A 27,406-nucleotide genomic window follows, 5' to 3' on the forward strand; every position below is an offset into this window, starting at 1 on the left:
GATATTGAAGTATTAGCGGTCCAAGGGATTGAGTATGTAGCCCCCACATCGAGAGGTGGGGACAGATTTAATCGTCTGTGTACCAGAGAGGCTTTTTGGATATTTTCTTTGGGCACACTTGTCCCTGGTGGTCTGAATGAGAACGTTGAATTAAATAACATTGGAAGCTGTTAATTTGATGTTTATAATCCCTGTCTTGTTATGTTAAAATAACACCTTAATAATAAATATAACAAATTAAATAAACCAATAATAATAATTAAAAAAATAAAAAAAATAAAAAAAAAAAAAATTAAAAAATAAAAATATATAAAAAAGTCTTATATTATCACTATATATATATGGTTATTTAATTGGTATTATATATATATATCTGTATGATATGATTGAAATTATCAATTAATACAGGGAATGAGTGTTCCTTCTCTTTCCCCTTCCTCCCCTATTGTCTCGGTTTGATGTGAATAAATATTCTATTAATTATAATTATAATTATACCGAACTACTGACTGTTAGAATTGATGATAAGTTAAAATATTGGATCATGTATGGATTTGAACCTGGCACTCTGGGTGTTGTGTGCATTGAATAAATCCTCTGAGCTATCGAAGCTGTATTAAGCTGAAGAGAGTTTCTTCTCTTTATATTTGATACTATTGTAGATGATATGTATTTTAGTCTCCTGGTCAGTTCTACTAGCAATTAAATAAAATGATAAAATGATAAAATAGATGTATAAAATTCTCTATAGTGTATTAATAAATTTAAACCACCAAATAATCTATTACAGACCACTTAGTATGTTATATTGGAGTAGCAGTAATTAATTTACGGCTGTGTGAAAAAGCAGTGATTTCATGTGCTGAGTAGAGATAGCAGCAAGCCACATATATTGATCTGAACAACTGTATATGATTAAGTTAATCAGCAGGGTGATTGGTTGGTCCCATTTTAAAAAGGAACCAACAACACCGTTAGGATAAACCTCTGACGAAACCGCTTGCCCTACTGGCGGAGAAACGCGTAAGAAGGGCACTTTCACTTGAATCCTGCTGGACGGCGACTCTCCATCTCTCTCTGTGACTGCACGATCGGCCGGCGAGCCGTTAACCGGGGATACAGCTGAAGCGTGACCTGGCTAAGGAAGTCCGCTGCCCGTCTAATACAAGCCGCGACGGCCGTGAGTATTCACTAGCTCACATTGCGGCTGTAACATTCCGGGGTCGTAGCATACCATGGGGACAGTTTAACTAACACAGCGTTCTCCCCCGTGGATACACGTGCATGTGTGTTACATCAGAAACAGAGATTACAGGGACTTTACTAACTTGGATGTACACTGTATCTATGAGATGTTGATACAAACTTACTACAATGCATTTATGGATGGATTCATATGAAAGTCTTAACGGACATTTACACTGAGTCAAAGGCACAGGATTCAAGCAACTGTATATATTTTAATAACTTTTAAATGTGGATATATATGTGGATTATATTTCAATAAAGCTGTATATTTTTATTATATATCTGGTTTCGGCGCTCCTTGATAAGTTTAGTGTATAATTGTATGTAAGGAGTGCAAATTCATGTATTTAGGCCCTCATTCCGAGTTGTTCGCTCAGTAATTTTCTTTGCATCGCAGCGATTTTCCGCTAATTGCGCATGCGCAATGTTAGCACTGCGTCTGCGCCAAGTAAATTTGCTAAGAAGTTTGGTATTTTACTCACGGCATTACAAGGTTTTTTCTTCGTTCTGGTGTTCGGAGTGTGATTGACAGGAAGTTGGTGTTTCTGGGCGGAAACTGGCCGTTTTATGGGAGTGTGTGAAAAAACGCTGCAGTTTCTGGGAAAAACGCGGGAGTGGCTGAAGAAACGGGGGAGTGTCTGGGCGAACGCTGGGTGTGTTTGTGATGTCAAACCAGGAACGACAAGCACTAAACTGATCGCACTGGAAGAGTAAGTCTCGAGCTACTCAGAAACTGCACAGAAAAATCTTTTCGCAATATTGCGAATACTTCGTTCGCAATTCTGCTAAGCTAAGATACACTCCCAGAGGGCGGCGGCTTAGCGTGTGTACTGCTGCGAAAAGCGGCTACCGAGCGAACAACTCGGAATGAGGGCCTTAGTGTTTTGCATGCAGGCAAAATAATGGCTGCTTTGTTTTTACACTGAAATGTAGAATTAAGCTAAGACACACGTCTTCCAAACTTTAAATCACTCTGCACATTTGGAATTTGCCCATCTGCAATTCACCATTGTTTGCCAAGGAGCAAATTGCTCCTTTTCTTGCTCCATTTTAATTTGCTCTTAACTCTGAATTAGGCCCTAAGGCTTGTGAACCCTTAAAATCGAAAAACTTCCGGACATTACTTCATTTTTTCCTTATATTGTAGCCTAAACATGGAGTTGTTAAACATCTGTGTTCTTGCACAAGGTCTTTGGCCATCAAGTTAAACACATTCTTCTGTGTGAGAACCATATATAAACATTAATGATCAGAGCTATGATTTGCATGATCTAAATGACTGGATATGTGTGTTGTGCACGTGAGCAAAAACTGGAAGAGTTTCTTAGTACAGATGTAATAGTCAAAACACAAACCAAAGTACTCATATTTTTGTGTTATCATTTTATACATGATTTTTTTTAATGTTGTACTAGCCATGTATGGAGAGTACTTTGTAATAGCTAAACAAATGACATACTGTACATGCTGTGAGAAGAATGATGCAGTCAACTACAGATAGGGCATATAACACATATAGCAGATCAGGGACGTGCAGTGAGCTCACCCCACCAGACGTCACTGATGCCTCACCCCACCAGACGTCACTGATGCCTCACCCCACTACACGTCACTGATGCCTCACCCCACTGCACGTCACTGTAGCAGATATAGGGGGTAATTCAGATCTGATTGCTGGGCTGCTAATTTTGCTGTCCTGTGATCAGATAGTCACCGCCTCCAGGGAAAGTGTAAATTCACTGTGCAAGTGTATGCCTGTGTATGCCGAGCTGCGAAAATCCACTTTGTGCAGTCTGTGCGCAACCAGGACTTACTTCTCCAGTGCAATGACAAAAGGCTGATCGGGCCGGAGCTGACATCAGACACCCTTCCTGAAAACGCTTGGACACACCTGCGTTTTTCCGGACACTCCCAGTAAACGCTCAGTTGCCATCAACAAATGACCTCTTCTTATCAATCATCTTGCAAACCCCCGTGCGATCAGATTTTTTGGCACCATCCTGTCACTGACCGGCGATGCCTGTTGTTCTTGTCTGACGCACGTGCGCATTGCGGTGCATGTGCAGTTAGGACATGATCGCCTGCTGTGCGAAAATGCACAGCAGCGATCAGATCTGAATTACCACCATAGTTTAGGCAGTCTTAGGGGTCAATTCAGTTAGACGCGAGGGGAGCGAGTTGCCATTGTAATGGTGTGGAAACAGAGGCAACAGCCCTGCAACCCGCCCCCCAGTGTTTCCGATCTCACCCCGTACTCGTGGATTTTTGTATGCAGCCCTTGGGGCTGTGAACAAAAATCCACGAGTCTGGCAGTACCATACAGTAAGTGCGGCATAAAGCCATACTTACTGGCAGCCATGACTAAGTCACGTCTAATTGAATCAATCCCCTTAGATTTCACATGGAATATGGATAGTTCACTTTTTCGGAGAATCTTTACAATTTCTCATCAATAATGAATGAATGACGTGGTGCCATTTTCCCGGTGTTTGGCACATGTGCAGTAGGAAAATCACTGTGAAAATGTCCGCAGCGCCATCTTCCCGGAGATCTGCACTTGCGCTCTAGACTCTTGGACAGTGCTAGGGTCCCCGCTGCCACCAGCTAGAGAGGAGGGGGCCCTGATGGGGCATGCACTCTGGTCTCCTCCTCTCTAGAAACGCCTCTGGTGGTGCTCCTAGTTGCCAGCAACCTAGGCAGCTGCCTAAATCTGCCTAAAGGTAGCACTGGCCCTGGATATAACAAACAAGTGTTGTAAACATTATGAAAGGACTTGATAGAAGGACCTTACTCATCATGATACTGTATGTTTACAATCTGATATGGAGGGGCTAGACAAGAGTGGGGAGTGACACAAAGTAACAGTGTAGGCAGAGGGAGGCTGAACCAGCAAAAATGGTGTTAGATTCTAGTAATAGAATCAGGAAGCCAGTGGCTAATCCCTGTCATGCCTGAGGTCTGACTCTGGATAGTAGAGATCCCATGCGTAGGGACAAAATGGTATGTGAACCTGTGAGCTTTGATTAAGTTCTTGTACATTAACCAGGATGTGGTGTAATAGAGCATAGGCCTGAAGGCGTGATCCAAACAACAGAGATTGTAAAATAAACTAAGTCTTTTATTCAGCACGCAAGATAGTATAGTTAGCGCAGTTGGTAATAGACAGATAATCGGTATCACAGATAATGCAGTAATTTAGGCATAGGAACTGAGGCAATGCTGTAGCAGATTTAACATCGATGGCAAGATGTAATATCGGATGTAGTGTGAACCACTAATGAAGTCTCAGTATGGGTGAGCACACAACATTAGACTTTAGATGCAGTGTAAACCACTGATGAAGTCGCAACATAAATAAGCATACAGCAACAGGCTTAGATGCAGTGTAAACCACTGATGAAGTCCCAATATGAAAAAGTACAAGGTTACTGACCACTGGAGGTGAGATGGATACAGCTGATATTGGATATTGGTGCGGAGAACCACTGTAGCTTGAGATCGATGGCAAAACACCGATGGAGCTGAGTATCGGTGGTGGATCACCAATGGAGCTGGAGATCGATGGCGGAACACTGATGGAACTGTAGATCGATGACGGAATGCCGATGAGCCAGGCAGAGCTGCAAGCTGGATGGAACTCAGGTCTCAGGACAGAGGGGAATCTCCTGGAGCAAGGTAACCTGGAAGCAGCTGAGAGCAAACAACCATACAGGGAATGACAATCATAGCACTGGCGACTAGGCAGTCCTTACCCAGCATTTTTATAGCAGCCAGTGTGCAGGGATTGGCTGGGATGTTCAGCTGGACAGCAGGATGCTCAGGATAGGCTCACTGGAATCAGATGACCGGATCAAACATGGCAGCCCCCATGATTGGTTTAGGAGGGAAACTATGTTTGTGTCACATAAGGCTGTAGATCTGCCACACTATGCATTGGATACAGACCACGCTGATAGCAACTGGGCCTGGAGCACAGAGACAGCTTGGACAGGCACTTCAGAGGTAAGAAAATCTGTTTAATTACCCGGACCATGACAGCATCCCCCCCCTTTAGGGGTGGCCCCAGGACACGTCTTAGGCTGGCATGGAAGGCTTGGACAAGTTTTGAAGTATGGACATCAGATGCAGTGGTCCAGGATCGCTCTTCTGGACCATACCCTTTCCAATCAATTAGGTATTGGTGATGACCGTATCGAATACAAGAGTCCAGGATCTTAGCCACTTCATACTCCACTCCTTGCTGAGTTTGCACCTTAGGTGCCTTGGGAAGCTTGGAATGGAATTTATTCAGAACCAGAGGATTCAACAATGAGATGTGAAAGGTGCTGGGGACTTTCAGGAAAGGAGGCAATTTCAACTTGTAAGCCACCGGATTGACAACTCACTCAATTGCAAGTGTACCAATATAGCGAGGAGCAAACTTCATGGAGGGCACTCTCAACCTCAGATTTTTAGTAGACAGCCACACACAATCTCCTGGTTGAAGAGCAGGAACTGCTTTCCGCTTCCTATCAGCAAACTTCTTATACCTGACAGATGCCTTGAGCAGCAATGATCGAATATTTTTAGAGAATTGTTGGAGCATAAGATCCACCACTGGCAATGAGGAAGCTGGAAGCTGGCTGAATTCGGGAACTCTGTGATGGAACCCATTGTTTGCAAAGAATGGTGTGGATGAGGATGAAGAGTGGTACTGGTTGTTATGGCAGAACTCTGCCCAAGGAAGCAAGTGGGCCCAGTTGTCTTGAGAGGAGGATACATAAATTCGAAGAAAGGACTCCAAGTCTTGATTCACCCTCTCAGTCTGTCCGTTCGTCTGGGGGTGATAGGCTGTGGAAAACATCAACTTGACTTGAAGTATGAGGCAAAGACTTTGCCAAAACTTGGCAACGAACTGGACTCCTCTGGCAGAAATAATTTCCACAGGTAGCCCATGCAGCTTGAAGAACTCTTGCACAAATAATTGAGCCAGCTTGGAAGCCAACGGAAGAACGGTGAGCGGAATGAAGTGGGCAATCTTGGCGAACTGGTCAACTACCACCCAGATGGTATTGAACTTATTGGACTCAGGGAGGTCTGTAACAAAGTCCATCGAGAGATGAGTCCACCCACGATGAGGCACAGACAAAGGCATTAATTGCCCGGCCGGAGACTGATGACTGATCATGTGCTGTGCGCACTTAGAGCAAGAAGCAATAAAGTCCTGTACGTCCCGTTTGAGGGTTGGCCACCAATACCGCCTGGTGATGAACTTGTAGGTTTTATGAATTTCTGTATGACCAGTGAAGTGAGAGGCATGTGCCCACTGAGGAAGCTTTTTCCTGAGTGCTGGCTTGACAAAACTTTTCCCTGGAGGAGGTGTAGTGTCCATTCTCACTGCGGAGAATGCTACTGAATCAATAATATGATACTTTTCAGTAGAACTTGACTCATTTTCTTGCTCCCTGGAGCGGTAAAGGTCATCAGCCTTACGATTTTGTGACCCAGAACAGAACGACAGTTTAAAGTGAAACCTGGAAAAGAAAAGGACCCATCTGTATTGACGGGGGTTGAAAAATTGAGCAGACTTGAGGTACAGCAGATTTTTGTGGTCAGGTAGAATGGTGATTTCATGGGAAGCACCTTCGAGTAGATATCCCTACTCCTCTAATGCCAACTTGATCGCTAGCAATTCTTGGTTGTTGATAGCATAGTTGCACTCTGTGGGTGAGAACTTTTTCAAAAAACGCCCACAGGGGTAGAGATGACCATCTGGAACCCTCTGGGGAAAAAACTGCCCCCACACTGACGGATGAGGCATCCACTTTTAAGATGAAAGGTAATGAGTGTCTGTTGTTTCAAAACTGGAGCTGAAATTAACTTCTGTTTTAGAAGATGGAAGGCTTGAATAGCTTCTTCAGACCACTTGCCGAATTGGCCGCTTTCCATGTTAGAGCAGAGATAGGAGCAACGATGGTAGAGAAATTATGAATTAATTTTCTGTAGTAATTGGCGAAGACCAGAAAGCATTGAAGACCTTTCATTGAAGAAGGGATTGGCCAATCTTGAATTGCTTGAAGCTTTCTGGATCCATTCTAAGACTGGAGCCTGAAATAATGGAATGGAATGGACTTTACCTCAAACATACACTTTTCAAGCTTGCAGAATAAATGGTTGGCACGTACCTCTTTCATACAAAATTGATGTTCTTCCAAATTGTTTGTGAAGATCAGAATGTCGAAAGAACTCTAACAAATACCCTCTTGTGCTATATTCAAGATATGATATGGCTGAAAAGTGCAATAAATCAAACTTTATATTTTATATATTTTACAAAATGTATTTATATAGAAGAGAAATTACTTCACAAATAAAGAACTAGACCGGTCTTAATAATAACAATAAAATCCTATGCAATATTAAAAATTATACTATAAGAGGTGGATCTAAGCATATTCTGTGCACAGAAGTGTATAATAATATATGCAAATAAAGCTCAGTCCATGAGTTCAAATCGATTGATAAAATCAATAGCAGCTGCTAATAGAACCCGTATAGCAAATATGTATCCATAAAAAGTTACTTTGTATCACAATTCCTTGTTGAGTTGCCACCCAGCAATGAGTGATGTGCTAAGTGCAGACCGCTTCACACTGGAGCCTTACGTGTGGCTTCCGCCAGCGATGTCAGCAAGGGAGAGTCCCAGTGTTAGATGAGGTGGTCTCTGGCTGCGGGAAATGGCACCTAGGCTGGCGCCTGCTGTTAACGATGTTGCCCGACTTCAAGGCTCTGTGAGTCCACACCTCTCCGTGTCACGAGCAGGCATTAATGCGCAGTCTCTCTCCTCCCAATTTTGGTCAAGCTGATAATGGCAGATGGCTGCAGCAGAATACGGGTCCAATATTAATGCAGGGGTCCAATATTTCTACTTCTGACGCGTTTCGCTCCTCTTACAGGGGCTTTATCAAAGAATAATCTCCAAATGTTCCAGGACCCTTTTTAAAGGAGTGATGATTATTCCTATTAGTGCACATGATAATGAATACAAATCACCTGTTCATACACCTGCTTAGTTCCACCTCCTGATCCAACCTCCTCATAATTATGTTATCCATAAAAATACATATAAACCATATCCTCATTAGATAAAAATATTGTAGGAAATCATTTCTATACATATACATACAAATATCCATCAATACATACATAAACATATCCATAAATACATATATATACACATACTAATATAGCCATGCCCAGTTTGTCCACAGGAGATCCCTAATTAAACCTTTCAGCAATCTGGAAAATAACTGGTTAAAATAAAATACACCTAATATCCTCACAAATACCAATTTCACCTTGCTGGTGAATCGAACTCAATACCCTATCCTTCACAGGTGGTCATTCCGAGTGGTTCGCTTATTGCCGTTTTTCGCAACGGAGCGATTAGGTGGAAAATGTGCATGCGCATGGTACGCAGCGCGCATGCGTTCAGTAATTTAACACAAAACTTTGGAGATTTGCACAAGCTCAAGCAACGTTTTTACATCGCTCGAGTGATCGTAGTGTGATTGACAAGAAGTTGGTGTTTCTGGGCGGAAACTGGCCGTTTTCAGGGAGTGTGCTAAAAAAAACGCAGGCGTTCCAGGTAAAAACGCAGGAGTGGCTGGAGAAACGGGTGAGTGGCTGGCCGAACACAGGGCGTGTTTGTGACGTCAAACCAGGAACTATACGGACCGAGCTGATCGCAATCTAGGAGTAGGTCTGGAGCTACTCAGAAACTGCAAGGAATTATTTAGTAGCAGTTCTGCTAACCTTTCGTTCGCTATTCTGCTAAGCTAAGATACACTCCCAGAGGGTGGCGGCATAGCGTTTGCAATGCTGCTAAAAGCAGCTAGCGAGCGAACAACTCGGAATGACCAACACAGTCTGTTATCCTACCATTCCTCCATCAACCCTTAATTGTAGTAATTAACATCCAGCCTCAATAGACTGTGATTCCAGATCTCATTCATATACTCCCTTAGTGGTACACAGTCTCAGAGATCATATATAGTTTTGCTCATATATAAATTACTCACAAAGACATTCCTACTAGATAATGTCGATGTGAAAATAAATATCAAATGTTGTGATAAAAAATAATCATAATAACATATCCTCCCACGCCATAGATTGAACTCTCAACCTCATCCTTCACAGTCTGTTTATCTACTGTTCCTCTACCACCAACATACATTCAGTATCAATAGATCACATTATCCAGTCTCACTCATATAGTTTGTTTTATAGTTCACAGGATCAAGATCAGCATATGTTTTTCTCATGTTACACAAGCATACTCGATTTACTAAACGTTACAAAAAATTTATGAAAAATAAATAAATAAACCATGCATTCAAAAATTACCATAAATATAAATGTTTATATTTCCCACTCAGATTTGATCACGCAACCTAATTCCTCATAACTCAATTAACTACCCTTACTCCAACCAATATCCCTTATTTGTCCTACATCTCTTGCCCTTCAACCTATAACATTTCATCAAAATTTACTATATAATCATCTCATATGATCATCTAATCACCCATATACTAGTAACCAGTGTTCACACATACCTTGATGTTTGATGTACATCCTTATTAATAAAAAATATATAATAATTAATAAATTTTAATTGTACCCTCCCCCTTGTTTAACACTACCCCACCTTTCCCCCCTCCACTTACTACCTAAAAATTATATTCTCCATGGTTACTATTATACAAGCGTTGAAGACCTTTCATTGAAGAAGGGATTGGCCAATCTTGAATTGCTTGAAGCTTTTTTTTGATCCATTCTAAGACCGGAGCCTGAAATAATGGAATGGAATGGATTTTACCTCAAATATACACTTTTCAAGCTTGCAGAATAAATGGTTGGCACGTACTTCTTTCACACAAAATCGATGTTCTTCCAAATTGTTTGTGAAGATCAGAATGTCGTCCAGATATACGACATCGTGTCGGTAGAGCAGATCACAAAATATTTCATTTACGAAGTGTTGAAAGACTGCTGGAGCATTACTGAGTCCGAAAGGCATGACGAGGTACTCATAATCATAGGCAATCGCAGGGGGGTTTCTGGTTGCCTGGAAACTCCCCTCCTCTTGGCAAGTGACTCAAATTATAACAACAATAGCAATGGTATATAATATAATGGCTATAATATAGTTACTGTCGACCTTCCATAACACACCCATGTTGTGGACACCCACAGAGGGAGAAAAGCCTGTGGCGCCAGTATTCCGGCAGCAGCATTTCCCGCCTGTCTGGATTCCAGCATCAGCATTATGACAGCTGGGATCCCAACAGGCGGTCTCGTGATTGCCTCCTGTTAAGACACTGTTGGCTCAGTGAACAAGCTTACATGTCTAACAACCCATGGCAAAAAAGTAGACAATAATTGTTATTAGCCTAAATTATGCTAGATCAGTTCTGGAGTTTACCAAGGCATGCTCTAAGCTGTCACATCCCCTCCCGTAGGAAACGGGATCTTCCCCTTGCATTGCACCCCCACCGCTGATGCATGCCTTAGCAGGCAGGAGATGGAGACTACATCCTCACCTCTAGGGACTGAAAATGTGATGCTTGGCCATGACATCAAAGCCAAGTACCACACTCCCAAGTGCCAGTTCAAGATTTTGCCTGTGCTGCACCACTTCAGTGGAACACAATTCCCCACTCCATTAGACTCTCCCCGACCTTGCAAAGCTTCAAATGGGCACTTCAAACCCACCTATTCATCAAAGGGTACCCCTCCGATGCATAACCTAGTCCTGAGGCTGCTCCTCCACCCCCCTGCCTCATGCCTTGACCATCTCTGCTTTGTTTACATCCTACCAGTAGCGGATCTTGCCACGGGCAAGCAGGACTTTTGCCCGGGGCGCCGCCTTCCGGAGGGCGCCGCACCATGACAAGATCCGCTACTGCTGTGCCCCCCGCTGACCGCTGCCGCTGACCGCTGCCGCTGACCGCTGTGAAGGGAACTAGATGCGTAGCTCTAATTTCCCTTCGTGGAGAGAACCTTTGCTGTGAGGTGCGCAATGACGTCATCGCGCACTGCACAGCATTTCAGCTGCGCTTCTACTGTACAGGAGGCGTAACTGACCATGTCCCCTGTATGAAGCCACGCCCCTATTTCCCGCCCGGGGCGCAAAAAGCCCTAGAACCGGCACTACATCCTACCATAGGGCTACCTTCCACTTGCTTGCACCTCATGTCATCTGTCTGTCGCCCCTTCCTACTAGATTGTAAGCTCCTCAGAGCAGGGCCCTCTTTCCTTTTGTTGTCAAAACCCTCTTCTCGACACATTTCACTCACAGCCCTCTCCTACCCAGCGACCATCTTTACCCGCTTTTTCTCCTGCTGGTAAAGTCTCATCTCTATCTATAGCCGTCAGCCCCAAGTAGTACGGTGATTACTCACTCACTACTTACATCTAAGCTGTATTATGTTTTGATAATTGAGGTGCTCTTTGTTACCTGTACTCTATTTTTGTTATTTTATTTATTTTCTGTAATGTTAAGTTTTGTCTCCCTGTGCTGTCCATTGTACGGCGCTGCGCCTTATAAATAAAATGTAATAATAATAATAATAATAATAATTATTATTATTATTATTATTATTATAATATCTAGTATTGTTACCATACTGTAGGTTACTGCACATTTATGGTATGAGGACCCTTTGGGAATTATTTGTTAAAAAATCATGAATTTATCTAGACTACGGGTCCAAATATGATACAGCACTGATTCCATGATATCCGGCGGTGTTAAACATCTATCCAGTGCTACTGAAACACATATATAATATAATCCCAGTACATACTGTAAATGCAGCAGGTCAGCAATATAAACAGCTCTAGATGGCTGTAATAATATTGTTTACATGTTGTTAGTGTCTTCTAATAAATGTAGTTAGTTACCACATACTGTAGCTATATATATTGTGAAAGTAATTCATCGTCATCCATGTAAAAATAGATAAATATTGCAAACTTTAGAATTAATATTAATCTGTTCAAAGATCCCAATTTATTTTATTCTGTATCAGTGCTATATGCATGGGATGAGCAAAGCATACCCGTGCCATTAGCCATAATGGCCATAATGTTACCAGGCCCCTATTGCCTTCCTGTCATGTAGCTGTGGTTATTTTTGCACACCTTTGTTATAAATAACCCATGTGTGCCAGTTGTTATTATAATATGGTTTCCACTGATATGGCAAAAGTGAAAAGTTATAAGTGCATCTGATGTATCAAACATGTCATATTTTTGTGGGCTTGGTACATAAGACGTCATACAACACAATGGTATAGTAGTACTGTATTTTCTTTTCTTTTTCAAAAAGAAAGTTGGCTGTGATGGAGTATTGGGTTCCCTGTCCAGGGAGGATCACTGTGGCGTATGCAATGGCAATGGCAAATCCTGCAGAGTTATTAAAGGTGACTTCAATCACACAAGAGGAGCTGGTAATATATATATATATATATATTTTTTTTTACTGTTATACTATTTTTATACAGTAACAATTGTGAATAGTGCAATGTCTGCTACAGCGGTATAGATTTAGACTTGGCTAGATATGTTATACCTGATTGTGCATTCTATTTCATGTTTGTCCCTGTACAGACAAAATAAAATATTTAAGAGAAATGTGAATTGTTTAAGTGTGTATGTAATTGCTTGTGACAGTTGTGATTCCAATAGTGGTACACTTAATAAAAAGTCCTGCTGTCCCCTCACTGTCATGACTAACTGCAAATTCAGGACAGGGGGTAGGTTGGCATTTGCCCCCATTGCTGGTACAATGCGAGGGGTGTGCAATACATTTCTGGAGGCACAAAAAGTATTATACAGTATTTACAAACAAAGTGAATGTTAATGTTTTTCAAAGTATTCGCCAAGGAAGTCTATGCAAAGTTGCATGCTCTCAAACCACTTGGTGAAGCAGCTGGACCAGTCTGAAGTAAGTATGTCTTCTACATGCTGGTTGAGGTCCCCACTGCAGATTCCAGTAACTCAAAATTAATTTCATGCATCTTGTGCTTGATTTGTGGGAACACAAAGAAGTCGCAGGGGGCCAGGTCTGGACTGTACGGTGGATGTCCAAGCTTCTGGATGAGTTCATAGGCTAGAAAATCCACCACTTTCCTGGACTTGTGGGCAGGTGCATCGTCGTGAAGGCGAAGGGCACCACAAGCGCAAGTTCTTGGTTGGCTTCTGGAAATGACTTGCAGCACTTACGGCTGGAATCGGTTGGCATACGAGTCCCCAATGATGATGCGCTGCTGCACATGTGATATGGTAGCTACATGACTAATCTTGGCCACATGAACAGCCACCATCTGCTTCGCCACGCTGCGTTCACATCAGAACTTCTGTGGCAGCGCATCCCCAACTGGGGCCCACTTGGCCAACTGGTGTTTGGTCTTGGGGTCGAAACTATAGATCCAGGATTCATCTCTCAGACAGAGTTGTAGCAACCGCTATCAATCCTGGCCAGCATTTTGCAGCACAAAGTCACCTGAGCCACCTTCTGCTCTCGGATCAGCTTATGGGGCACCCAGCATTCAGAAACCTTGCTCAAGCTAACTTTTCTTGAAGTATCAAGTTTATGTATCCCAATGAGATGCCTGTCTCCTTCTCTAACTGGGCCGCGGTCATCCTGGCGTCCACCTCAACTATGGCCCACACAGCAGCAGCGTTGTCCTTGGTGATGGCGGACAAAGGTCGGCAGCAGCGCTCCTTGTCTTTCAAGGACCGTCTCCCGCATTGAAATTCTGCTTCTTACCCAAGAAGCAGCTCTCAGTCAGTCAAAACTCTCATAGAAGATATGGGCCTTTGTTAAACTCCATAACAAGTTTTTGAGGGAAGTGAACAAGCTGATTTCTGTGGTGTGCAGGGCTGATTAAATACGGGTTTGTGTCTTGACATTTCATTTCACAAGAACTTTAGTCAGGGGTTACAGCTCACAATCACACAATCAGATTGTGTCTACTCTACCTATGCCTTTAGCATCCAGAAACGTATTGCATATCCCTCATATTAGTCTGGGTATACCCCCGCATGCACTTGTCGGGCAGCTTCTCCTGGTCGTCATTCACATACCTCTTCTGCAGTGTCTGGCTGTGTCAGGCTAAAAGCTGATTGGAAGATGGCTCTGGCCATCCGTCAATCACAGTTGCAGGATGTCTCCACACCACTGGGGGCCCACACCGCACACACCGCACACCCTGCACCTTTTAATTTAAATATTTACCCTCCAGAGACCCGCGGTGCCATTTTTCCAGTGATTCACGCATGCGCAGTAGGAAAATCACTGGGAAAATAAATATATATATAATGGGTTCAGTGTGGGCACTGCACATGGGCCCCCAGGGGTCCAGGGGGGCCCACACCGCACACCTTGCACCTATTAATTTAAATATTTACCCTCCGGAGCCCCGCCGCAACATTTTCCCAGTGATTTGCGCATGTGCTCTAGGCTCTGGGACAGCACTAGGGTCTCCTAGAGACCCTAGTGCCCAAAGCTGTACAGAGCTGCCGGCTAGAGAGGAGGGGGCCCAGACAAAGCCTGCACACTGGTCTCCTCCTCTCTAGATGTGCCTCTGCTCCACACACTGGTTAAAGGATCTCTGGAGCTATCCACCAATCAGAGTTTAGAAGTCTATAAGGAGAGACATCGAGGGATCAATGGATGGATGAGATATGATTTATTAAGGGAGGAGGATTGTTTTCAGATCTGGGACATGATTTGCAAAGAGGGAGATGAGACACAGTGCAACATGATTTTGCCAAGATGCAAACTTGCTCATTTTCAATTTGCTTCCAAATCTGCAAAAGGTCTGATAATATCCCACTAATAATGGGTAATCTCATTTATATACTCAGAATTAACAAGGGATAACATACATATCCATTTTAGATAGACAGAAGGGTCCATGTTTATCTTGACCTTTAATAGGATTAATTGAGACTGGGCAGTCAGACTTAATTCCCTGCTGTAATGACATAATCCCCTGCTGTATTGTTCTCTATATTGTATTGCAGCTGGGAACAATAGATGAAGGGTTTATGTTAATAAACCATGTTGTGACTAGGCGCAGCAAAGAAGCCAAGATAACCGTGGACCCATCTGTATGTCTGATTTAACCACTTTTACAATTACATTTCCAAATTGTGCTTAAAGCAGTTTTATATTACAGCCTAGATAAACTAGGACTAAACATTGGTGCAGTGATGAAATATGTTACATATTGTAGCTAATACATTTTGTACTTTAAAAGGCATGTACAGTACATTGCTTACTTCATTTCAACAACATGTCAGATCATATTCTGCAGTTTGTTCGGTAAACTGCAAAACCTGTTTTATCCTGTTTTGTTTTAACATTTATTTTACAGTACTAATAGTAAAAATTTTTTACAACCTAAATCTTTCCATTATGTCACTGGTTTCTCAAGATTTGTAAATTAGTGTGACAATAAATTATTTAACCTGAATTGAAATATTGATATATGCTAAGACAGCTTTGTCCACTCCACTGAATCACAAACAGGGCAAAATGCTGAAGATGCAAAAACCATAGTTACTGTGATATTACTTGTACGGCCCCATTGTATGTAACCACCAATCTACATACTGGGATCAGAGTTACACGTAAAGCGGAGGATTTTGCATCCATTGCCTTCAGAAATAAATGTGGATTTCCACCTGTATTCGGAGTTAGCCATATCTATTATACGGCACCTTCCCAGGGGGAAAGCAACCATCTTCAGCAGCATCAGCTATTTCCACCAGCCCTCTATATCTCTGTATATGACCATCTCTGAATAGGCCACAACTTAGCTATGACATACCCACAGAATATTTACCTTAGGTGCAAACTCCCTGTTGCTGCCCAGTTACTCCCAATCAGTCGCAAGTGGACAGCCGACTGAAATGCATGCAACTCTGAATCGCCCATATTTGCTCAGAATTGCATCCAGCTTTGAATCAGGCTTTGTATTTCTGCACTGTAATTCTGCAAAGCTGTCACTCAAACTCTGCCTGCTTCATTAGAGAAGCACTTCCCTTCAAGCAAGCAGAGGATTGTGAACATACAAGATTTAGTTGTTAAAACACCATTTTCTCTCTTGTATATTAGTAAGGGGATGATTCAAGGGCGTGCTGTAGCTACCATCAGGGCAGGGAGTGCAGCTGCTATGGGGCACAGAGCTGAGAGGGGACACCTTCCCTGTCACAGTTACACTTGTTATATACATTACTCACGATTACAAACTTTTAACCTGAAGCCTGTAATATATCTCATTGCAATGTGGTATAAAATGACCTGGTGGGTATGTAATCTTAAATAATCCGAACTGGGGCATTGTAATGTGACACAATATGAAGTGGAGGCACTGTGATGAGGCACAAAATGAAGTGGAGACACTGTAATGTGGCACAGTATGAAGTGGAGGCACTGTAATGTGGCATAATACAAACTGAGGACACTGTATGTAAATGTGAACTGGAAGCACTTTGTTGCATAATGTATACTGGCAGCACTGACATCATGAAAACTAGATCACTACCATGGTTTATCATAAAAGAAAGTAGGGTACTACTATGGGGCATCACATTAAATAAGGCACTGTTATGATTCAGAACCGAAACTAGGGCACGATTATGGGGCATAAAATGAACAGCTGCTATGGAGAGGTGTTTTTTTCTAGAAGCATTGTGCAGGGCCTCCTTCAAAATGTTGCTATGGGGCCCACATATCTCTGACTACACCTCTGGGATGATTCATATAGGTGTGAGTGGCCTCTAACATTGTTTTAATGTGGGTAAAGCATTGGAGATCAATTGAATTTAAAGACCCACTTTGAGCATAGTGTCTGAAAATAGTGCTTAACTTCACACCTAATTGAATGCCCCCTAAGTATCAAATGTCCAAAATGCTACAGACAAAACAATATACAGGTATTGCTTTTTACTAATATCAAATAATGTAGTTATTTATGTTTGACATGACAATCCATTATTCTAGTCTTGAACACATGAACCAAGATTTGTACAGTACTTATTTGTGAAAGAACAATATATTGATCACTATATGGCGGTATTCAATTCTTTCCTCCGCCTTCCACACCCGTTCTGTTTCTACTGACGGGTATGGTATCATCAGCGTAGCAAGGTGCCCTAACCCTTTACGCAGCTAAACCTGATTACTATGGGTGCGATAACGGGGATCACTTCAGAAAGGAGATTGGGCATGATATATCATTTTAATACCACCCTAAGTCTCAATATTTCTGTCCAATGTGCAGGTTATGTGGAGGCACTAGTGATTCCAGCTGGTGCTAGGAGAATTAAAGTTGTGGAAGAAACACCAGCACATAGTTATCTGGGTAAGTAAAATGCTAAACTTATATACAAATGTGTCTACCGTACTTAACAGTTTTCACAATCTCAGACAACATGGTTTGCACATTTTTCTAAACACATTGTTTTTTCTTGCTGACTTCCTTCTGTATTTTTCACCAACGCCTTATATATTCAAAGCAGGGTTATTATTCTTGTATCCCTTGTATACACAATAGGACAACAGAAATGTCAGAGTTGCTGAAAGACATGAGTAGAGAAGGAGCATTGGAGAAAGGATTACGTGCTGAGGGGAGGGATGAACTGGGGAGAATCGATAGACTGGGTGAAGAGAAGAGTGACAATTTAGGAGGAGGGCTGGTAGGCTTTTTTAAAAAGGTGCGTTTTGAGTGAATGTTTAATGATGGTGAGATTGACTGACTTGGCAAGGAAGTCGGTTACAAAAGATGGTATAAGAATAGGAGAAATTCTGAAGGCGAGTGTGAGAGGTGGTAACCAGAGTGGAGTGGAGGTGGCAATCTGAGTAAGGGTGAAGGAATTGGAATGGAGTGTGAACAGAAATTAGGTTGGGGAAAGAGCGAGTGAATTGAGGGTCAGGAGTTTGAACTGGATTCTGAGACAGTGGGGGAGTCAGAATCCAGTTCAAAAAGATTGCAGAGAAATGCTGCAATCTTCTCAACAGTATTTCTAGAAAGAAAAATGTGACTAGCAGCAGATTTCATGGTGGATTAAAGTGGAGAAAGGCGAATAAGGGGGAAGGTCAAGGTGGGAAATAATGAATGCTTGAACAAAGATATTTGTGGCATCATTGGTGAAAAAGGCCCTAATCTTAGAGATGTTCCAGAGATAGAAATGGCAGGAATGCAATACAGATTGAATGTGCAAGGTGAAGGATAGGGAAGAGACAAGTACTGTATGACACCTAAGCAGAGAGGGGAGGAGAGAATGGGGCCCTGGAAATGGAGAAGAATATGAGTTCTGACTTGGATATATTTAATTTGGGAAAATGCTAAAACATCCATGGATAGGAAAAGGGTGGCCGAGCAGCAGGAAGAGATCCCAGTGAAAACTGAGGGAGAGAGGTAATGAGAGGAAAGGTAAATTAGTGTCGTCAGTAAACAGGTGGTAGTGTAGACTGAAGGAGCTAATGAGCTCACTAAGGTAGGAGTTGTGAAGGTAGAAGAGAAGGAGCCCAAGGATGGATCATTGTGGAATGCCAACAGGTAAAAGTAAAGGAAGGAAGTGTAGTTAGGGGTCTATTTACTAAACCTTGGCTGGAGATAAAGTCACTGGAGATAAAGTACCAGCCAGTCGGCTCCTAACTGCTATGCCACAGGCTGTGTTTGAAAAATTACAGTTAGGAGCCGATTGGCTGGTACTTTATCTCCAGCTACTTTATCTCCATCCAAGGTTTAGCAGATTAATCCTTCTTCATCTTTGCCTTTAATAGGATTAACTGAGCCTGGGCAGACGGACTTAATCCCCTACTGTAATGAGTTAATCCCCTGCTTGTATTGTTCTCTCTGTATTGTATTGCAGCTGAGAACTATAGATTAAAGTATTGTGCTAATAAACCATGGTGCACCTAGGCGCAGCAGAGAAGCCTATTTGTATATAGACCCCTTAGTGTAAAAACAGAAAAGGAGTGGTTAGTAAGGTAGGAAGTGAACCAAGACTGAATCACGGAGACCAATGGAGTGAGGGATTTGACAGTGGATGATAACAGAGAATTGACCATTGGCTATGGCAGAAAGGTCATTAGGGACTTTAGTAAAGGTGATTTCTGTAGAGTGGAGGAAACGGAAGCCAGATTGAGGAGAGATTAGTTATGGTGAGATAGACAATCTTCTCAAATTGCTTGGAAATAAAAGGCGGAAGGAAAATGTGGTGATAGTTTAAGAGAGCTGGGGTCAAGTGAGGGTTTCTTAAGGATAGGTGACAGGAGAGTGTCAAGAGTGGAGTAGAATAAATCTGGGTCAGCGTCACCATGGGAGAGACAATTGGTGACGGAGTTAGGGAGTAGCTAAAGGAGAGAAGATGATGGTCAGAAGGAGGGAAGGGGAAATTTGTGAAGTCTGATATCATGGAACCGTGGGAGAAAACTAGATCCAGGGTGTGACCACTAGAATGGAAGGGGAAGGAGGTACATTGAATAAGGCCAAAAAAAGATGAGAAGGAGAGGAGAGGATTTTGATGCAGTTTCCATGGAATTGTGAAGTAGGATCTTAAAAACGTACAAATAAGGTGTCAAGATTCTGAGCACCTGGATGCCACTGTCAGTATTCTGAACACCGTCATCCCAAGCATTGGGATCCCGATATCATCCCATGTATTATATTAATATCTGAGCTCATTCTTGATGGTGTTATGTTAACTTGGGATCGGTATGAAATACCTCCAATCAAAATCCCGACGTTCAAAATCCCGACACCAATTGACCGATGGTCAAAATCCCGACAAGGTCAAAATCCCGACATGGACAAAATACCGACATTTAAAATACCGACAAGGTCAAAATGCCGACATGTAAAATGCCGACAGGTCAAAATACCGACATGCGATTTTTGTTGGTTTTTTGTGTGTATGTCGACATAAGTCAACATGGACACCATATAAAGTGTACCGCGTCCCCTCGCATGGCTCGCTGCGCTCGCCATGCTTCGGGCACGGTGCCTCGCTGCGCTCGGCACACTATTATATTCCCCCTCCAGGTCCACTGGGATGGTAAAGTATGAACAAGTCGATTTCAATGAAAAAAATCATGAAAAACTCATGTCGGTATTTTGACCTGTCGGCATTTTACATGTCGGTATTTTGACCTTGTCGGTATTTTGAATGTCGGTATTTTGTCCATGTCGGGATTTTGACCTTGTCGGGATTTTGACCATCGGTCAATTGGTGTCGGGATTTTGAATGTCGGGATTTTGATTGGAGGTAAACTGACTGCATCCCGTTAACTTGCCCACCTACAGTACAGTTCTCTTGATGTGAATGTTACGGTATATTCAATGTATATTATGCCACGTCTACTGTTATTGTCCTGTGTAAACACATTTATGAAAATAAATAAATAATCTAAAGGCGGGTACACACTACCCGATGTTTAAATGCCAGCGGTGAACAACTATATCGTTTAACAATATAGCGTTCAACTAAATAGTGCGTACACACTTAACGTTATCGTTCAATGATAACATTCAGTGACATCACCACCGGCATTCCTGAACATGCAGCTCAGCCCGACATTGACGGGTTGAGCTGCATGTCAGCTCAATATTGGTGAACGCTGAACGACGTGCAGGAGTGCACATCGTTCATCATTCACCAATATCTTCTAGTGTGTACTCCCCTTAACTGTGATAAATGAATGAAAATTGAGCAAACTGAGCAGTAGCTTTGTGAGCTCCAGCAAGGAACACACTTGGAACCATAATTGCATGCAAATGGAGTGCATTGTGTGCTTGGAACCAAATGCAGCTCATCGGCAGTATTCAGAGATGGCCACATCTATGCTCAACTCTGAATAGCCCATAGTTTCAACTTCACACCAATGACAGTCAGAAAATATGTGCGAACAACCTGTTGCCGCCCAGTTACATCCACTTAGGGGGAGGTATACTAAGCAGTGGTAAGAGTGGAGAAATGAGCCAGTGGAAACAGCTGCTCTGTACAATTTTAAAGTATGAAAATTATAAATGTTACTTTAATGCTCAATGCTGATTGGTTGCCATGGGCAACTTCTCCACTGGCTCACTTCTCCACTGGCTCACTTCTCCACTCTTTTCACTGCTTAGTACATCTCCCTCTTAAACACAATTTTGGATGTGGCTAAGATACATACAACACTGAATTTGCATATGCTCAGCTGCAGAGCGTGTGCTGTACAAATAGTCCCAAGATCCACAGAACAGACTACTGTGACTGAGCTCTGTTGTGTTCAGTGAGAAATATTTCCTAGACAGCCTTTATCTCTTTCAGGCTGAGCATTTGTGTGTCAGTTCCCTCTATGGGCCTGATTCTGAGTCGGGCGCATGCATCCCCATGTAGCATGCTTACTTACTTATGAGCCTAATTCATAGTCAGACGCATCTGTTGCCGTGGTAGCTTACTTACTTATGGGCCTGATTCTGAGTCGGACGCATACGGACTGAGTCGGACGCATGGGGGTATATTTACTAATCGTGTTTTTGCAGTTTTTAAGGGTGTTTGATCTCGAATGGTATCGGGTGCATTTTACTGCAACTTTTTGAATCCTGATACGGTCATTTACTAAGCTGCCGAGTTTTCCACATTCGTATTTTCCGATGTCGATGTGATTCAGGCAGTGTTTTACGGGAGTGATTAGTAAAACACTGCCTGACAAAACACAATGAATCCCGGCCGGATCTGTGAGATCCGTGCAGGGTTTCATTGTGTACTTTAAAAAAATTGTTTAAAGTGTTAAAAATGTTGAAAAAAATTGCATAACCAGCCTCGGGCTCTTTGAGCCGGTCCTAATTGTAAAAATACAGGGAAAAAACTGACAGGGGTTCCCCCATATTTTGACAACCAGCACCAGGCTCTGCGCCTGGTCCTGGTGCCAAAAATACGGGGGACAAAAAACGTAGGGGTCCCCCACATTTTTCACACCAGCACCGTGCTCCACTACTCAGAGAGATAATGCCACAGCCGGGGGACACTTTTATATTGGTCCCTGCGGCCCTGGCATTAAATCACCAACTAGTCACCCCTGGCTGGGGTACCCTGGAGGAGTGGGGACCCCTTAAATCAAGGGGTCCCCCCCTCCAGCCACCCAAGGGCCAGGGGTGAAGCCCGAGGCTGTCCCCCCCATCCAAGGGCGACGGATGGGGTGCTGATAGCCATAGTGTAAAAAAAGAATATTGTTCTAGTTCCACTAGAAGTAGGAACATTTTAAATTCACTGCAGGGAGCATCCCTCCACCAATTGGTGAGGGAGCCCACTCAGAAAGACACAATATTAGACTTAATACTTACAAACGGAGACAGAATATCTGACGTAAAAGTGGGTGAAAACCTGGAAAAATAATGCTAACCATCATCACCGCTGCATTTCAATCATGCTGCGACTTGGGGTCACTGTGTGTGATCTTGGCAGTACAGCATCTGCACATGCACAAATCTATCACCATCAGAGTAGTACATACACCATTGGGTTTGCGTACAACTCTGAATGAAGCCCTATACTGATGTGGAATCTGACAGTATATGCTGAAGATCCATCTGCTTGTCCAGGCCTATCCCACTACTGTTGTTACAGCCATAATCATCAGTATCTGTACTTGCGCTCATTCCTTGATGAGTGCAAAAGATCCATCTAAAACAGACAACCTGGGCTGGATGTAATGGATTGCAAGATGGCCAGAGCTCCGAGACACCGGCCGAACTCGTACGTTTTTTTTTTAAAGCAGCAAACATTTACAAGGCAAAACCAGGTTTGTAACGTATGGTCTGGTGATGGACAGTTTAATTCATACTCATTAATGATCTTTGTCTGAGTGTGTTTTCCTGTCTGGTACATACAGTCGCCAAGCTCTTCCTTTGGTGCATACGCAGTAATCTGAAATTTGCTAGAGTCCTCCACATTGAAACTTACTTCTGACTCAGAAATAGTCCTGAAAATGTGAAAATAAAGTGACTGTGGCATATATCTTATTATGATAAGGCTATAAAATCATTTGCCGTTTTCAGCAGTAATAAGGAAATCTTTTGCTGAAACGCAAATGAAAATATGTATTTTGATACTGTTTTAACCTGTAAAGCAGCAGTTTGCCTGTACAATAAATATGTGATGTTCTGTGTGTGCACATGACGTTCTGTGTGTGTACAATAAATGTGTGTAATGGTCTGTGTGTGTCCAATAATACCAATTCACACCCTCGTTATTACCAGGTCAATCTGGGTCGCAGCTCAGTGTGAAAGGGTCCCCTGAAGAGAATCCGGGTCCAGTGACCCAGGAATCCAAGCCGGGAAGGAGCCGGGTTATAGGGCAGTGTGAACGGTCCTAACCAGGTCATCCGACACGGATCCCGTTTACAGCATCGGTAGAGTCAGATCCCTGGCACTTGGAGATGATGTCATCTCCAAGCAGCCGGGAAGAAGAGTTCCACTGCGCCCGTGTGCATTATGAATGGCACTGACCAAGATTGGTACAGCGGTGTGAAAGGGTCCTGGGTCAGACCCGGGACTTTGGTGGGAAAGGGGTATAAATGTGTGGAACATTCTGTCATTATGAGCAGTCTGATTTTAATATGAAGTACAATTTTATGCAGCTTTAAGGGACACTGGAAAACAATCTATTAATGATGACTGGAAGATTGAAGAGCCTGGAACCTTTCATATGGCTGGGACCACTGTTAATTATATTCGGAGAGGACTCTGGGAGAAGATTTCCGCAAAAGGACCAACAACATCTCCCCTACATCTACTGGTAAGCTGTAACAAAAGTGATGTAAGTGGCTACCTGTTGTTCTAGCTCTGCTAAGTTTAAAACTCTGGGCATAATGAGCAGAGCAGTAGATGAAGAATGAAGAGAAACTGATGCTTGGATTCTTGTGAAACACACTTTAAAAACAGATGCTTTTAACAGCAATCTTAATCACTTTTGTGCAAATAAATATTTACAGTAAGCTTAATCCAGGGGCATGCGGTGAGGTAAATGGCTCAGGAGGCACTGGTTAGTACCAGAGCCAGATTTACACACAATATATGAGCCAAAGGGTTCATGTGGGCATTATACACAGGTGCAGCAGTATATACTGCTGGAAATGTGGTTAGTTTTGATCAGAGATGGGCAGAAAAGATAAGTAGGTGAGGCACATGCCATAGACTTTTTACTCCAGAGTTTTGAATATAAAAATAATTAGAATAATACAAAAAATATATTTCTAATACGTTCTTTGTATTTTTCATATTCAAAACGGGTGTGGTATGTGTGACCGGTGGCCAGGAGACTGCTGGTAGCATACCGACGTCAGTATCCCAGCAGCAGAATGCCGGCGGGGAAGGGGCGGGGCAAGTGGGGTCGCCACGGGTTCTATTCCCACTCTATGGGTGTCGTGGACATCCACGAGTGTGAATAGTCCCTGTTGGTCGGCATGCCGACCATCAAGATTGTGAGGGAGCTGGATGTAAGGGGAGGTATTGTGACACCGCCGGTCACATAACTACATCCCGTCAAAACTCTGGTGTACAAGTTAGTATGACAGAAAAGAGGCTCTGCATCACTCCCAGAGCCGGCTTAACAGCAGTGTAGGCCCCTGGGCACAGCAATGCACTGGGGCCCCTACCCATGCTCCAGCAGTAGGGATGGGAGGAGCTATCAGCAGCAGCTTTGATGTCCCGCAGGCAGTAGGGGGTGTTCTATCTTCTGCTCAGCATGTAGGACCTAAAGCAGTGATTTCTGCTAATTACTCCTTTACTGCACAGATGGGGCTAAACTGTAGAAGGGGTCATTGGGCTGAATGAAGAAGCCCTGGTACATGACTTCCAGGGTGGTAGGGGGTGTTTAATACGTAGGGGATGGGGTGGCTAGTGGAGTTGGCTTAATATTTATCATTTTACGGTGGGAGTGCAGCTTGCTTGAATGCAGATATCTCAAGTTCCTGAAAATATATTTCTTAGCTTTGAATGGGATAAAATACTATAGAGTCCCGCCTTTCAGAAGGTTCTGGGGACTTGAACGAAAATATAAAACTGCATATTAGGCATGTGGAGCTGGAGCAGGGACCAGCTGCTTGAAGGCTGATATCTCTGGTTCTGGGCATAGTAGAAACAAGCTGCCAGTGTCCACTAAAAGGGGAGAGTCCCAGATTTTGTCTTATACCCTTAGAAATACTCAAAGTCAGACAGAACCCGAAATATCTGGCTGGGAAGAGCAATTAACAGGCTTGGATGGGGACCACTGCTTTCAAGTCGGATATCTCCGGTTCCCCAGGGCCGATTTTCAAAATCTGGTACCCATGGAAAGAGGGGACCCTCAGCTATCAGCCTAGGGCCCTTATTCTCTTGGGGCCCTTGGGCAAGAGCCCATTGAGCCCATACAAAAAGACAGCCCTGATCACTCCGATCCTGGTTTAGCTATAGTCAGAGACATTTAAACACTGAAGTCAAGTTGTGTACAACCACACACTCACCCCACACACACACACCCCCCCCCCCCAACCCCCCTATATCTGCTGCCGGTATCACCATCTCTGTCTATGTCTTTAGAAATATGTCCAATGCAAAGCAGACAGCTAGGAAGATGGCACAGTTACATAGTAACATAGGCCCTCATTCCGAGTTGTTCGCTCGCAAGCTGCTTTTAGCAGCATTGCACACGCTAAGCCGCCGCCTACTGGGAGTGAATCTTAGCTTAGCAAAATTGCGAACGAAAGATTCTCAAAATTGCGAATAGAAATTTCTTAGCAGTTTCTGAGTAGCTCGGGACTTACTGCCACTGCGATCAGTTCAGTCAGTTTCGTTCCTGGTTTGACGTCACAAACACACCCAGCGTTCGCCCAGACACTCCCCCGTTTCTCCAGCCACTCCCGCGTTTTTCCCAGAAACGGCAGCGTTTTTTCACACACTCCCATAAAACGGCCAGTTTCCGCCCAGAAACACCCACTTCCTGTCAATCATATTACGATCACCAGAACGAAGAAAAAACCTCGTAATGCCGTGAGTAAAATACCAAACTTCTTAGCAAATTTACTTGGCGCAGTCGCAGTGCGAACATTGCGCATGCGCAATTAGCGGAAAATCGCTGCGATGCGTAGAAAATTACCGAGCGAACAACTCGGAATGAGGGCCATAGTAACTTCTGTGCTAGACCCATAGACACACACTGCACCAATTATAGATATGTCACTAGCTACAATATGTTCAGTGAACACAGTCTATGTAATCAAACACAGTGGATTATTATATCTGGCTTTTCCAGTTCTACCTGGCATATAGTTATACATAATTATGGATCAAGCCAAATGCATTGTTTGAGATTAAGGGGGTCATTCCAAGTTGAGCGCTCGTTGCAGATTTTCGCAACGGAGCGATTAAGGCTAAAATGCGCATGCGCATGGTACGCAGTGCGCATGCGCTAAGTATTTTAACACAAAACTTAGTTGATTTACTCACGTCCGAAGGAAGAATTTTCATCGTTGTAGTGATCGAAGTGTGGTTGACAGGAAGTGGGTGTTTCTGGGCAGAAACTGGCCGTTTTATGGGAGTGTGCGGAAAAACGCAGGCGTGTCAGGGAAAAACGCGGGTGTGTCTGGAGAAACTGGGGAGTGGCTGGCCGAACGCAGGGCATGTTTGTGACGTCAAGCCAGGAACGAAACGGCCTGAGCTGATCGCAATCTGTGAGTAGGTCTGGAGCTACTCAGAAACTGCTAAGAATTTTCTATTCGCAATTCTGCTAATCTTTCGTTCGCTATTCTGCTAAAATAAGATACACTCACAGAGGGCGGCGGCCTAGCGTGTGCAATGCTGCTATAATCTGCTAGCGAGCGAACAACTCGGAATGACCCCCTAAGTAATAAAATATACTGTTGAAATCTGTAGTGCAATATGTATCAAATATTATGTAACATATAAAGAACTACATTTCCTACACTATACAGTATATCACAAAATATACAATACAAGACTTTTTATTCAACACAAATTGAAAAAAATGGGTGTTGGAATGCATAGTGCAATATTGTTAAACATACAAAATTAAATCCTATAAGAGTATCATGAATCTTGTACCACATTAACAA

General features: G+C 43.1%; 1 protein-coding gene across 1 annotated transcript in view; it reads left to right on the plus strand.

Annotated features, from left to right (window-relative positions):
- ADAMTS19 (ADAM metallopeptidase with thrombospondin type 1 motif 19) overlaps positions 1-27,406 on the plus strand; it is a 512,659-nt gene that overhangs the window by 402,812 nt on the left and 82,441 nt on the right. The window contains exons 15-17 of the mRNA XM_063964256.1: positions 12,626-12,746; positions 17,592-17,672; positions 23,936-24,093. Of these exons, the coding sequence (XP_063820326.1) occupies positions 12,626-12,746; positions 17,592-17,672; positions 23,936-24,093 (360 nt within the window). The remainder of the gene's footprint in view (positions 1-12,625; positions 12,747-17,591; positions 17,673-23,935; positions 24,094-27,406) is intronic.

The sequence above is a fragment of the Pseudophryne corroboree genome, chromosome 1 (assembly GCF_028390025.1).
Source record: "Pseudophryne corroboree isolate aPseCor3 chromosome 1, aPseCor3.hap2, whole genome shotgun sequence".
Taxonomy (NCBI): Eukaryota; Metazoa; Chordata; class Amphibia; order Anura; family Myobatrachidae; genus Pseudophryne; species Pseudophryne corroboree.